The sequence below is a fragment of the Neomonachus schauinslandi genome, chromosome X (assembly GCF_002201575.2).
Source record: "Neomonachus schauinslandi chromosome X, ASM220157v2, whole genome shotgun sequence".
Classification (NCBI taxonomy): domain Eukaryota; kingdom Metazoa; phylum Chordata; class Mammalia; order Carnivora; family Phocidae; genus Neomonachus; species Neomonachus schauinslandi.
Genome location: NC_058419.1, coordinates 35,754,368 through 35,767,837, shown reverse-complemented (window position 1 = coordinate 35,767,837; position 13,470 = coordinate 35,754,368). Strand labels below are relative to the sequence as shown.

Sequence of the window (13,470 nt, the reverse complement as noted above, 5' to 3'; positions counted from 1 at the left end):
GCCCATTTGTGAACTAGCCCCTTGGGTGTGGTGATTAGTGCAGAAAACTGCCAAATGACTATGTACAAATCATGTCTCCAATTTTTTACTTTGGCATTTTTTTTTTATTAATGAAAGTAGCAACTCATTCTATGAGGCCAATGTTACCTTCATACCAACATCCAACAAACACATCACAAGAAAGAAATCTATAGATGAATATTCCTAGTGAATATAGATGCAAAAATCCTCAATAAAATGTTAACAAACCAAACCAAGCAACATATAAAATGGATTATACACCATGGCTAACTATGGTTTATCCCTGAAATGCAAGGCTGGTTTAACATATGAAGAGCAATCAATAAAATGCATGTGATCATCTCAGTAGTTGAAGAAAAAGTATTTGACAAAATCCATCACCCTTTCATGATGAATGCGCTTAACACACTAGAAATAGATAAAAGGGAACTTTCTCAACCTAATGAAAGCCACATTAAAAAAAAAAAAAACATGGTTAGCATCAATACTTAACGGTGAAAAACTGGATGCTTTACTCCTAAGGTCTGGGATAAGGTAAGGATGTTTGCTCTCACCAGTTCTATTCAACATTGTTGTGGAGGTTCTAGCCAGGGCAATGAGATAATGAAAAGAAATAAAAGATATCTAGATTGGAAATGAAGAACTAAAACTCTCTATTCTCAGATGACATGACCTTGTATATAGAAAATCTTAAGACATCTACCCCAAAATATCATTAGAATTAATAAAGGAGTTCAGCAAGCTTGCAGGATACAAGGCCAATATAGAAAAACCATTTGTATTTCTATACACTAACAATGAACAATCAAAATATAAAATTAAGAAAACAGTTCCATTTATAATATTGTTAAAAACAATACAGGGGCCTAGGTGGCTCAGTCATTTAAGCATCTGACTCTTGATTTCGGCTCAGGTCATGATCTCATGGGTTGTGGGATCAAGCCCCACACTGGGCTCCATGCTTAGTGGGGAGTAGGCTTGAAGATTCTCTCCCTCTGCCCCTCCTCCACTCTCTCTCTCGTAAATATATAAATCTTAAAAAAACAATACTTAGAAATATATTTCACAAAAGAAGTGTGAGACTTGTATAGTGAAAACTACAAAATATTATTGAAAGAAATTAAAGACGGTCTAACTCAGTGGAATGTCATCTTGTGTTCTTGGATTGGAAAATTTAATATTGTGGAAGTAGCAATACTTTCCAAACTTATGTACAGATTCAACACAATCCCTATCAAAATCCCAGCTGGCTTTCATGCAGAAATTGACAAGTTGAACCTAAAATTTACATGGAAATGCAAGAGTTCCAGAAGAGCTAAACAGTTTTCATGACCTTGGGTTTGGCAATATATTCTTAGATATGACACCAAAGGCACAAGAAACAAAAGCAAAATAGACAAAATTGGATTTCACCAAAATGAAATAAGTTCGTGCTTCAAAGGATATCATCAAGAAAGTAAAATATGACCCACAGAATGGGAAAAAACTACTTGCAAATCATATGTCTGAAAAGGGTCTAGTATCCAGAATACATAAAGAATTCTTACAACTCAACAACAATAAAAAAAATAAAGGCAAATAACCAGTTAAAAATAGATAAAGAATTTGAATAAACATTTCTCCAAGGAAGATATAGGAAGGGTATGTCCAATAAGTAGATGAAAAGAAGCTCAACATTATCAGTTATCAGAGAAATGCAAATTAAAATCACATTGAGATACCACTTCATACCGCAGGGATGGCTATAATTTTAAAAAATGAAAAATAACTATTGGTAAAGATGTTGGGAAATTGGAACCCTTGCACATTGCCGGTTGAAATGTAAAATGATGCAGTCACTTTGGAAGACAGCCTGGCAGTTCCTCAAAAGGCTTAAACATAGATTCACATTTGACCTAGCAATCCTGCTTCTAGAAATATACCCAAGAGAAATGAAAATATATGTCCATACAAGAATGTGTACACAAATATTCATAGCAGTATTATTCATAATAGCCTAAAAGTGGAAAAACCCAAGTATGCATCAACTGGTGAGTAGATAAAATATGTTATAGCCATAAAATGGAATATTATTCAGCCATGAAAAGCAGAAGTACTGATACATGCTACAAATGGATGAACTTTGAAAACAATATGCTAAGTAAAAGAAGCAGACATAAAAACCACATATTATTTGATTCCATTTATGTGAAATTTCTAGAATAGGCAAATCTATATTGACAGTGGTTGCTGGGTCCTGGATGCAGAGGGGAATAAGGAGTGACTGCTTAGGGGTAAGGGGTTTCTTTTGGAATATTCGGAGTTGCATAGTAGTGATGATTGCACAACTTTGTGAATCTACTGAAAACCGCTAATTGTACACTTTAAAAGGGCAGGTTTTATGGTATGTGAATTGTATATCAATAAAGCTGTTATTTTAAAAAGGAGAATTATATGTCTAACAACCAAGTAGGAGAGATGTGCTAAATCTTCAATTTTCTCTATCCTGACTAGCTGGACCAGTGGCCTGCTTCCTCTTTCTTCAGAACCTGCCCCCAAATATTTACTCATTCCTTCACCTATGGCAGAAGGTGCCAGTCAGCTATGCCCTGAGCCAGTAACACTGGGCATTCTAGGGTCCACATTTGTCACATCTTCTATATAGCCCTTCCCTCATGTTATATTTCTATAGTGAACAACTCCTTTCTCTAAAAATGAGTCAAGTGAGACTCAAAAAAACAGTCTGAGGCAACAGAGAGAAAGGGAAGTATTGGGGCATAAGCTATAGGGAACAGGGGGCTTCATTGTTTCAAAATCCTCTCCTACAATTGAGAACACTCAAGGAAACCTAGACATTTCCCCTTCTACTCCCTTCCATCATAGTAAGCTGGGAAAATATTTTGAAGTCTTTCAGTTGGAGAGTAATCTATTCCCAGTTCACACTAGTGAACTTAAGCCATTCTCAGTGAGGATTGGCAACCATAGAAGAGTCCAGAGCTACTTCTGTCACCCATTCTAATATTTGACAGCTCTTGCCATTAACATACCAGTAACCATGTAACAATGCCAGTAACAATTCCCCATATTTAATCTAGGTTCCTAATGTGTGGTGTAAACCAAATGACCCCTTGCTACATCCTTGGTAGAGCGTGAGAAGAGATACTGTCGATTTATAGTGGGAAAACAGTGCCTCGGAAAGAAATAGTAATAGGAACTAGGAGTTTTCCAGAGAATGACCGATCATCAGTCTCTAAGCATTTGAAATCCCCCTGTAGATAGGGTTTCCCCAAACTGGTCATAGGACTCTGGGTAAAAGTGTGTAAAGGATGTGGAGAGACATAATTTAAAAAGAGGAGTTTAAGTCCTTTGTGAGTTAGCAAGGCCAAATGAATCTGGACAAGTGACCACTTCCCACAAGCCAACATAATGACAGAGACTCAGACAAGCACCACTAGCAAGCAGAGTCCCCTGTAAGAGGTAAAGCACTTTGAAAACTAGATTCCCAAAAAAACCATCACTGCCATCCTGCCCAGGCCACCTTACCTAACCGAAATTGATTGGAGACATTCCCACATGTTTGCATTATCTCCGGGCTATTCCATCCTAAGGGGTATAATGCACAGCCGGAGCTTATCAGCAGCCCTGGAAAGAAAAGCATACACATAGGTAGAAAAAAATATAACAGGTCTTCTGTCACCCAAAATTTCTCTCTGTATTAGCTTGGCTCAACTTCTGCCTCTTCTGTTCAGAGTTTACCTTTCCCCTTTAACCCTAAATGTCTATGACACTACCAACTCAACAGGATTTCTTTGCCATGCCATAGGCAGTGAGTTGAGGTAGATAGTAGAGGGAACAACTTACAAAGAAAGGGCAGTGTTAGAAATTGAGACAGGCCAGTGTACTTTTTACAGCCCAAATGTTTATGACAATGGCTTACAACACTAAGTTGGACTCCCCAGTCAGACTCTTTTTCTACCTTGGTCTGATTTTCAAAGAATACTAATGTAGAGACTGCTACTCTTTCCTAAAATTCAGCCTTTTCTAAGAGTCAAATAGGTCCCTGTTAGTTGAAGGTAGGTCATGATTTCTATCACGTGGATTCAGCTGCCAGACTGAGATCTAGAGAAAGCATACACGTTGGATAGGCTTCTCCTGTTGAGGAGGGCACCACAATCCCTCTTCCAGAAATACTTTCTTATTCTGAGATATCATTCCAATTTTATGATAAGAATTTCTCCTTTATTTGGCTTCCAATACCTTCCACTAAACCTTTGTCTTCATGTCCATTTTATTTAGGTTATTTGGTCACTACAAAGTAACTGTGGGATCTTAGTGATAACCTTACTCTTCCAACGAGAGGTACAAATCTGGGTCTGCTTGCTGACACTGCACATAACACAGAACCTCCACAGAGCAGGTGTTTGATCAGTGATGAATGAATGGCATAGTTAGAGGTTCCAGAGCTCCAGGGCTCAGCTGGACAGTGAAAGGCAGACTACTCCAGGGACTACTGGCCTCACCTACACCTCTCTTTCCCCACTGAGGAAGATTCCGGATACACTCTGAGAAGCTAATAAGCCCACTTTGTCTTAAGATGAATCCTTTGGAAGAGATCACAAAGTACTCTAAGCTTGTCTACAACATGGCAACCAGCTTTTCTCAATATTCAGTGAGTCTAGAGAAAAAGATGAGGGCCTTAAGAAATAGCAAGAAAGGTTTAAATAGGGGTGCCTGGGTGGCTCAGTTGGTTAAGTGTCTGCCTTCAGCTCAGGTCATGATCCTGGGGTCCTGGGATCAAGCCCCGCATCTGAGCAGGGAGCCTGCTTCTCTCTCACCCTCTGCCCCCTCCCCCGCTTGTGCTCTCTTCCTCTCTCTCTCAAATAAATAAATAAAAATCTTTTTTAAAAAAGAAAGGTTTAAATAGGAAAACAGTGATAACTTTCTGACAGTGAGAGAGGGTTTAGAAACTAAAAGAATGACCAATTAAGGCTAGAAATTCCCTTCAGTGGAATGCTTAAAATTAGAAGGCATTCTTATCTGTCTCATAGTCTTAAAGGAAATGAAACTGGTCACTCAAAGACTTTTCTAGGCTCTGGAATTTATCCAGTGGGAATGGAACAACACTCCTATTTGTTTAGGGGTTCCTCTGTTTTCTTTGTTTGTACCACAGATAAACTGAAATCCTACAAGATGAGGAAGTATGAGCCAGAATATGGAACCCAGAGTATGCACAATGGGTTAAGGACAAAATTGGAAATGAAATCCTAGCCTTTTCCTGCTTCTAGTATATATATCCTTTGAGGGAAGAGTTACTAAAAAGTGAGCTTTTCCACACAAACTAGGAGGAAAAGAACATAAGTTCATAAAAGAACAGCAGTTCTGCTTTCAAACCTCCACATTCAGAACCCTGGGACTGGCATGAACTCTGATTTCTCAAGCAGGTATCAGTGCTGGCCAAGTGTGTGTCTCAACATGGCAGGGGGAACCTTCTACTCTCCTCAGCCCCCTCTTGTTCCTCAGACCTTACCATGTTGAGGAGCTCAGGTCAGGAATCACCTCCTCCAGGAAGCCTTTCTCACTATCCCCAAGGTCCCACCCCCAGGCTAAGTTACATATTCCTTCTCTGTGTTCCCACAGCACCCTGTGCTTATTCCTGTGATTAAAATATCCTGTGATAATATATGCTTCACAACTGATTGAGGTCTGCTTCCCTCACTAAAGTGTGTGTTCCTGGAAGGGAGGAACCCTTGGTAACTGGTACATAATAAGTGCCCAATAAATGCATCTGTTTCAGAGTATACTCTGGGTACTTGACAGACAGCTTCCTTTGCCCATGCTACCCAATGGGGAAGCCTTCTGAAGGGATCTTCATAGCGGGGATGGGAGATCATCCTAGACAACTGATACAGCCATAGAATCTTAGAGAGGGAAAGGCCTCTGGAGATTACCTACTCCAATCCATCCCCATTACAGATGTGGATATTGAAACTCAAAGAGGGAAAGCTATTTACCTATGGTCACATAGCCAGTTACTGGCAACACTTTTCCCACTAATCAGAACAATCATCAACCCCTTAGAAGCTCTGCTGTTCTAAAGACAGGTATCCAGAAATGACCACCTTTTGACAACAATATCTATAGCAAGTACTAGGAATCTTATAGGCATTAGATCCAGAGAGACAGCACAACACAATGGCTTCAGAGAACAATTCTGTATTATATACTTGAAAGTTGATCTTAAATGTTCTCACCACACACACACACACACACACACACACACACACACACACACACAAAACCAGAATGATGTGAGGTGATGGATGTGTTATCTAACTTTATTATGGTTAACATTTCACAATATACATGTATATCCAATCATCACGTTGTACACCTTAAACTTACACAGTGTTATATGTCAATTATATTTTAATAATATGGGAAAAAAGAGAGAAAGGGTTCTGTAGTCAGTCTAGATCTAAGTTCAAATTCCAGCTCTGCCACCTGGAGTCTGTGTGACTTTAGGCAAGTCACTTAATCTCTCTGTGCTTCAGTTATCTTGCCTTTAAAATGAGAATAATAGTACTCCATCCTATAGGGCTGTTTCAAGAAATAATGCTTATAGAGCGCCTAGCATATAGAAAGTGTTCAACAAAAAATTATTTTTATTGAACAACAGCCTCTCCCTATGACTCCTCTCTCATTTTCCACCTATATTCTCCATGCTAATTTCTTCCTCACCTCTTTGTCCTCATAAAAAATACAGCTGAAAAGTCAAATTGCTCAACAGGGCTCAATTCAAATCTTCCTGGTTGGAGTTGTTATCTTGCAATTTTTTGCAGGCACCAAGCCAGAGACTAGAAATCTCGGCCAGGCATGTGTTCTGCCCCAGTGCATGTGGCCCCACGCTCTACCCAACCAGCCCTCCTACTCCTCTTATCCCCTATCCTCCCTCCTGCCTTTTAGACAGATGAGCGCAGTAGGTTGTACACATGCTTCATGGAGATGTTTGACTTGTAACTGACAGCTGATTCCATCACATTTGCTCATAGCTGGGAGACTTATTTTAAAAATGAAGTCACAGGGTAATTTATCCTCAATTATATTTGTTTCCAACAGTTCTCATAAATTTAGGATTTTGAAGATGAGCTTCAAACAGAAATGCAGAAGTCATTTGCCAGTGTCAGGTCTTGCCACCTTCTGGAAGAGTGGGCTTATTAAAACATGTAGATTCTTAGACCTTAGTCAGAGATATTTGATTCGGTAACTGTAGCCTAGGAATATGCATTCCGCCTTCTCTAAGTGCTATAGCTAACTCCTGGTTTTATTACCCCTCCAGCCACATATGTCCCTTGGTTCAGCTGGGTACTTTCTTATTCTCATCTGCCTCTAGAAAGGGGAAAAAAAAAGCTCTTTAGAATATGTTACTATCCTTACTTCCCTACTATACAGTGACCAGTAGGGCTGCCATCTTGTTTCCCTTCCTCAGCTTTTCTTTCCACAAGAATCCCCTAATGCAAAATGTACCAAATGTCCTCCCCAAACATGGTTGCTATGGTTTGAATTCACTTCTCTGACCAAGCAGAGGCCTGGCGTTAAACACTTTACTCTGTTTCAGCCCTTGTGGCAGGCAACCTCAACTCCCATACAAAACCTCAGACACACCTTCTTGGACAGAACTTGGAACCCTCCTTGCAGCTACTTCCCAGCTACAGTCAACCTTCCCCTGATGCCAGAATTACTACTTCTCCATATCCCAACAGTTGTATAGCCTCCTCCTAACCGCACATTCTCCGTTAGGCAGATGCCAAATCTTTGTCTCTGCGCAGAGAAAGCCCCCTCCCTGGGTGTTAACCAACCCCCTTTGCTTCCTCCACAGCCATTCACAAGTACAAATTTTGAGTGTGCAATCATTTTATTACACGCCCAACCTGATCCCCAAATATCTGTCCAAATATGGTTATTAGGTAGTTTGAATTTACTACCTGAGCAGAAGTCTAGTATGGGTTAATTTGTTATTTGCTCATTTATTGCTCTTAGAACAACTTCAACTCAAACACAGTAGAAAATTTATAAGTCTGCCCTCCAGCTATAATCTCAGCTTTCCCTTCCCAGGGAGCTCCCCACTCAACTGTCCCATTCATTTGACCCCATATTCTCTCTCGGAGTTATAAGACAATTTACTTCTGTGAGAGACATTTAAAATAGATCAGGGGAGACTTCACACAGAGGCTGCATTTGACATGAACTTTGAGAAATAGGCAGATGTTTACAGACAGAGATGGAAAAAAAGGGAATTCTAGAAAAAAAGCAACACTATGAATGAAACTGAGCAGAGGTTCTCAAATTTTAGCGTGTACTGGAATCATGCTGGAGAATGATAAACACAAATCAAAGACAGTAGTTACCTTTCCTATAGGAACAAGGGAATATGATCACGATATGAAGGACACTATAACTGTATTGGTAATATTCTATTTCTTAAGCTGAGTGGTGCATACATCTGAACTATTTTATACTATATTTAAAAAAATAAATCAGTCTGAGAGGCTGTGTAAAATATAGAGTGGAGGGCATCAGTTCTGATTCAGTATGCTTAGAATGGCCCTAACAAGCACCCCAGGTAATTCTTATGCAAGTGGTTCATGGGCCACTCTGAAAAGCATTGTGATAGCATTTCATCTTCAAGAGGAAAAGGAAAAATCAATAGCACCAGTGCATAAAGCCCAGGGGTGAGAGTCAGGAGCTCTGACCCATATTCTCTGCTCTGCTCCAATTTGCTACCTAAGTATTAACTTCTTTAAATACTATTTTCTCAAACAGAAAGCCACTTTTATCCTTGTTCAGCATGGTAAGTATAAATTAAATGATGCCAGTGAAACTCTGAGGGATTTTCCAGGAAATGCATGGTTTCCAGAGAACATAATGGTTTTTAGAAAAGTAGTTCTCAAAAAAAAAAAAAAAGAAGAAGAAGAAGAAAGAAAGAAAAGTAGCTCTCTTTCCTTGATTCAGGTTCTCAGGGATCTGCCTCCAGTGGAAATTTTCATTGAGCTTGAAGCATTTAGCATTAAGACTTTACATGGAAAAAAACACTGGTGCCTGTCTGGGTATGTTGAATTATATCTCCTTAAAGAAAAAAAAATTGTCCAGGGTGATGGTTCTCACTTGAGTTGGGGAAAGGGAACACAGCATACACATCAGAGTCACTGGGGAGATTTTTCAAAACACCAGACTTCCACCTGTTGCTATGTATATCAGAATGGAAAAGAGGATAGGAGAGATGGGGAGTCCACATTTTTTAAACGCTCCAGGTGATCCTGATACATTCCCTGCTCTAGAAAGATTCTTGGCCTCCCTCAAGTAACCCGATCCAAGATCTTACACTTTTTCCTGCCAAGAAGTTCCCTATATTTACTTCTCAACTATTTCTTCTTTGTTTAGCTCTCACTGAAGATAGAGAACAATTCACAAGCATCTTGCATATGTATACACAGGGGAATGTGAATAATGACCTTGTTCTCAGGGACTGGGGGCCAGCTGGTTGGAAACCTCAGGATCCCCAGGGTTGAAATAATCTCCTGGCCAGATGTTTCCTTCACCAGTTGGAGCAGGGCATGAAGGTCCCAGTGGAAGGCTCTCTGGACCCTAGGCTTGTCCAGCTGGATCAGTTGCAGGTGGAGCAAATGGGACCCAAGGGCCCCATCAGGTCACCTTGCTAAGTCTGACTCAGGCCAGCAGCTCTTTATTCCTTCCTGTCTCTCCCACTTCCCACCGTTCATCTCTGTGGGCAGCTGCCAAACTGGGGAACAAGAGTCAAGAGGGGGAGGGGGTTGTTCTTAATGGATACTCCATCTCTTCAGTGGTTTGGGGTCTGGCAGATATAAACCAGACCTAAAACAAATTGGCTCCACCCCCTGATGTATTTCAGTTAATGCACTAGCTGCCGAGAAGCCAGGCCTGGAGCAACAAAATCAATTCCCTTCAACTGAACAACAAGCTTAAACTTAACCCCCACAGCTCTTTCTCTTGTGTCTTTTATCCATGCTGCTGAACATGCTGTTCAGGTTTGGCTTCCTGACACTGGCAGAGCGTATCTCTAAGAGGTCAGATCCAAGGTCTCTGAAGACCCTTGGGTAATGGTAATGTGCCAAGGGGCTCCTAGAAAATATGATACATCCAAGCAGTCTTCACCATTCTCTCACATCTGATGTAAACTTGACAGGCACCAGTTCCTAAAAAGGTGGTAGGAATGACCCTTATTTGGCTGGTGTTACAGATGGGGAAGCTGTTGAAATTTAGCAACATATCCAATATCTTTCACATATCCAGGGATAAACCTTGTACTACCATGCCTTGGGTCTTGACTCCTTCCATGCCTACTGTCAAATGGTGTTTTATTCTTGAACTTTAAAATCCCTCCTCTAAGTATAAATACTTTGACCATGTTCCTATGAGCATGGGTCAGTGGGGAATCATTCTATATGGGGAATCATATGAGATGAAAAGGGTACTGATGTTTTGATTTCCTCTGTATGACACCCGCCACTCAGCCAAAGTTCTTCCCCACTCAGTCTATGAGTGTCTAAAGCTCCATGATCTATCCACATATCTCAAGAATTTCCTTTGAGTTTCTCGACCTAGGAAGTAGGATCAATTAAATGTATCATATGGAGAACCACAAGGGTTTCTTAAAGTCTCAGTCAAGCCCAAGCAAGCTGGGAACAGGAGCCACTGTTAATGGTTGGAGTCTGATGGAAGCTGTTGCTACTGGCCTTCTGATTCCTACCCATTGGCCCCTCCTCACTCTCTGCTGGCAACTATTAGAAATTCAAGTGAAGCTAAGTTGCCACTCTCAAATCAGAAGAGAAAAGGACTCAGGGTGCTAACCCCCCTGAATGGAAGCCTGGTAAAAAAGGATAGGATGTGAATGAACCCAGCTCTCACATGTCCAACTTATCCCAATATACACTAAACATTGTCTTAGCTGTGCATTCATTCCTTTACAGTTACTGGACACCTGCTCTGTGCCAGGCAATGAACTGGGACCTGAGACTATAAATATGGGTTGAAAAGACCATCTCTTTCTTCTGCCAGCTAAGTGTCATTTCCTGAAATAATGTGTCCATAAAAGTGCTAAGCTATCTATAGCATGCCTAAGAATTCAGGTGAAAAGTGAGCCCGTTTAAGGTTCATTTGTGATATCCATAGAGCCCCCAAAGGGAGACAAAGTCATTGGCTTAGACCAGCCTTAGTAATTGGTTCTGTACCATGGTTCTCAAGGGGGAAGAAAGAAGCTAATCTAATGACTTTCCAATGTGGCCAGGAAATCATTAGTAGCTAAAGAGTAGAAAAATTCAGAGATAAGGGAGGCTAGAATGTTCATTCATATTTAAAACTTTTACACTGAGTCTGAGGAAAGAGGGGACCAGAAAATATCACCTTAACTGGCACAACCAAAAGAATCAGTGTTTTTTAATAAGCAGGTCAGGAAACCATGATATCTTAGCTCAGGGTTTCTCGACCTTGGCCCTATTGACATTTTGTGCTGGGTACTTCTTTGTCATTGGAAGTGGGAAGCTGTCTTGTTCTTGTTCCCTCACCTTTACCCACTGGATGTCAATAGCATACTTCTCAAGTTGTGATAATCAAAAGTGTCTCAAAGAGATTACCAAATGTCCAGGGTGGGGTGGGAATCAGCCCCTGTTGAGAACCGCTGTCTTTGTTCACCACTACCACCTCACTCTATGGCCACCTGAATACAGTCATTAGAGAGAAGAAAGAAAATCAGGATCTGCACTATCTTGCCAGTGAACAAATTCAAGGAAGGAAGGCAGATGAGCACCAGGAAAGGTCACTGTCATTTGCCCATGACCGCAGGGCAACTCAGGGCAAGACTCAGAAGTGGGATCCAAGTTTCCTGGCTCCAGTCACCCACACTGTACTGCTAATGGAGATGATAATGATAATGAATTGAGTAATGATTCTAAAACTTCACGAGCAACAACCACCACTTCAGCAATAGGTTCTACCAGCACTTTTTCCCAGTGTGCCATCCAGGTATAAAATATAATTCACATATTCACCCACAGATTTGCCTGTCTGTCTAAACTTGCTTTTTCTTCTCATAAAGTTCCAATTAAATTGCCCCTGTTGACTTCCTGCAGTCTGCCATTTTTGCATTTGGCCCTTTCCTGGCCCATCTATGCATCACCAGCCTCCCAGGTGTTCTGCACTAAATTTAGAGGGAGACTGAATGAGGGAAAAATAAGTAGGGTGGGTCAGGGCCCTAAGAAATCGGGATAGACTGCTAATGGCTACCAGACAGGGCTAGCCTTAGATAGAGGCCAAATAAGCAGTCACCTATAGTCTGTCTGGTACCTAGCATTTCACTTTTAGAGGTGTATTTCTTTGGTGAGGATTGTACATCAAACTTGTTAGTGATGAGGACTTGTGCCTATATGTTTATTAGATCACTGTCCTCTGAGATAACTACCAGAGATCAAGGCTCTTAGAGATCAAGTGTATTTAGAGTATACATTGCTGTCCCTAGAAAGTGGACCTGGATAATATCATTAAATGAGCACTGTTCAGACAGAAGAAGGTGATGAAAATGGAGGACTAACAAACCAGATATCAACTTTGCTGCTAGCCAATTTTGCTGCGAATAAAGCCCTGGTATAGATGGCACTTTGGGGAGTCCTAGGCTGGGTGTTTCAAAGGAGTCTCCATTCGTAGCCTTTGAGTTGGATAAAGGGAAGGGGCTGAGAGTGGATTTCTCCATGAAGAAACACTTCCCACCCCCACCGCCAAGTTCCAAGACCTACCCAACCCCAGCAACAGTCTTACCTCCCACGAACTGTGCTGCTCCCATGCAACGTCCCGTCATTCTGGAGATGAGTTCCTCCATGCAGCAGCCCAGGACAGCAGCTAGTGCCACGAGGAGCAGCAGAGCACAGCCGGCACCTGTCACCACCGTGCACATCTGCCAGGCCAGGCTTGGAATGGCACTGAAGCTGGCATAGCGCCCGCACTCTTCCACCATGATCAGACTGTGCCCCTCTCCCCGCACAGGGTAGTTGCACCTCCGGAATGTGCTGAATGACACTGGTTTCCCCAGCTGGGATCCAAAGAGCCAGTAAGGCAGGAAGTAACTGGTAGAACTGGCCACAGCAGTAACAAGAGACAGGAAGGCCCAGAGGGTCCCCACCAGTGTCAGGCTGCTCCTCATGGTCCCAGGTTTCTCTGCAGGAATGGGGAGATGAGTTGGGTCATAGCACCAAATGCAGAAAGTTAGCACGTAGGCTCCATTGGCCTATTTTTCATCTGGCTGGCCAGTCCTAGGGCTCATTTATGGACAACTTGGCCCTTGCCTTTAGATAAGATTATTCTATTGAGGCCCATTTGGGTCCTTCTGGGATTCTGCTTTCCAGCACTTTTCCCATCTTCCCTTCCTCCCACCTGATTCAGAGTTCT

The 13,470-nt window shown here is 41.5% G+C and overlaps 1 protein-coding gene across 1 annotated transcript in view; it reads right to left on the bottom strand.

Annotated features, from left to right (window-relative positions):
• Window positions 1–13,225, bottom strand: part of LHFPL1 (LHFPL tetraspan subfamily member 1) — a 37,093-nt gene extending 23,868 nt beyond the window's left edge. Inside the window, exons 1-2 of the mRNA XM_021686515.1 lie at window positions 12,844–13,225; window positions 3,544–3,642 (exon numbers count right to left, since the gene is read on the bottom strand). Coding sequence (XP_021542190.1) covers window positions 3,544–3,642; window positions 12,844–13,225 — 481 coding nt within the window. The remainder of the gene's footprint in view (window positions 1–3,543; window positions 3,643–12,843) is intronic.
• Window positions 13,226–13,470: the final 245 nt, after the last annotated feature.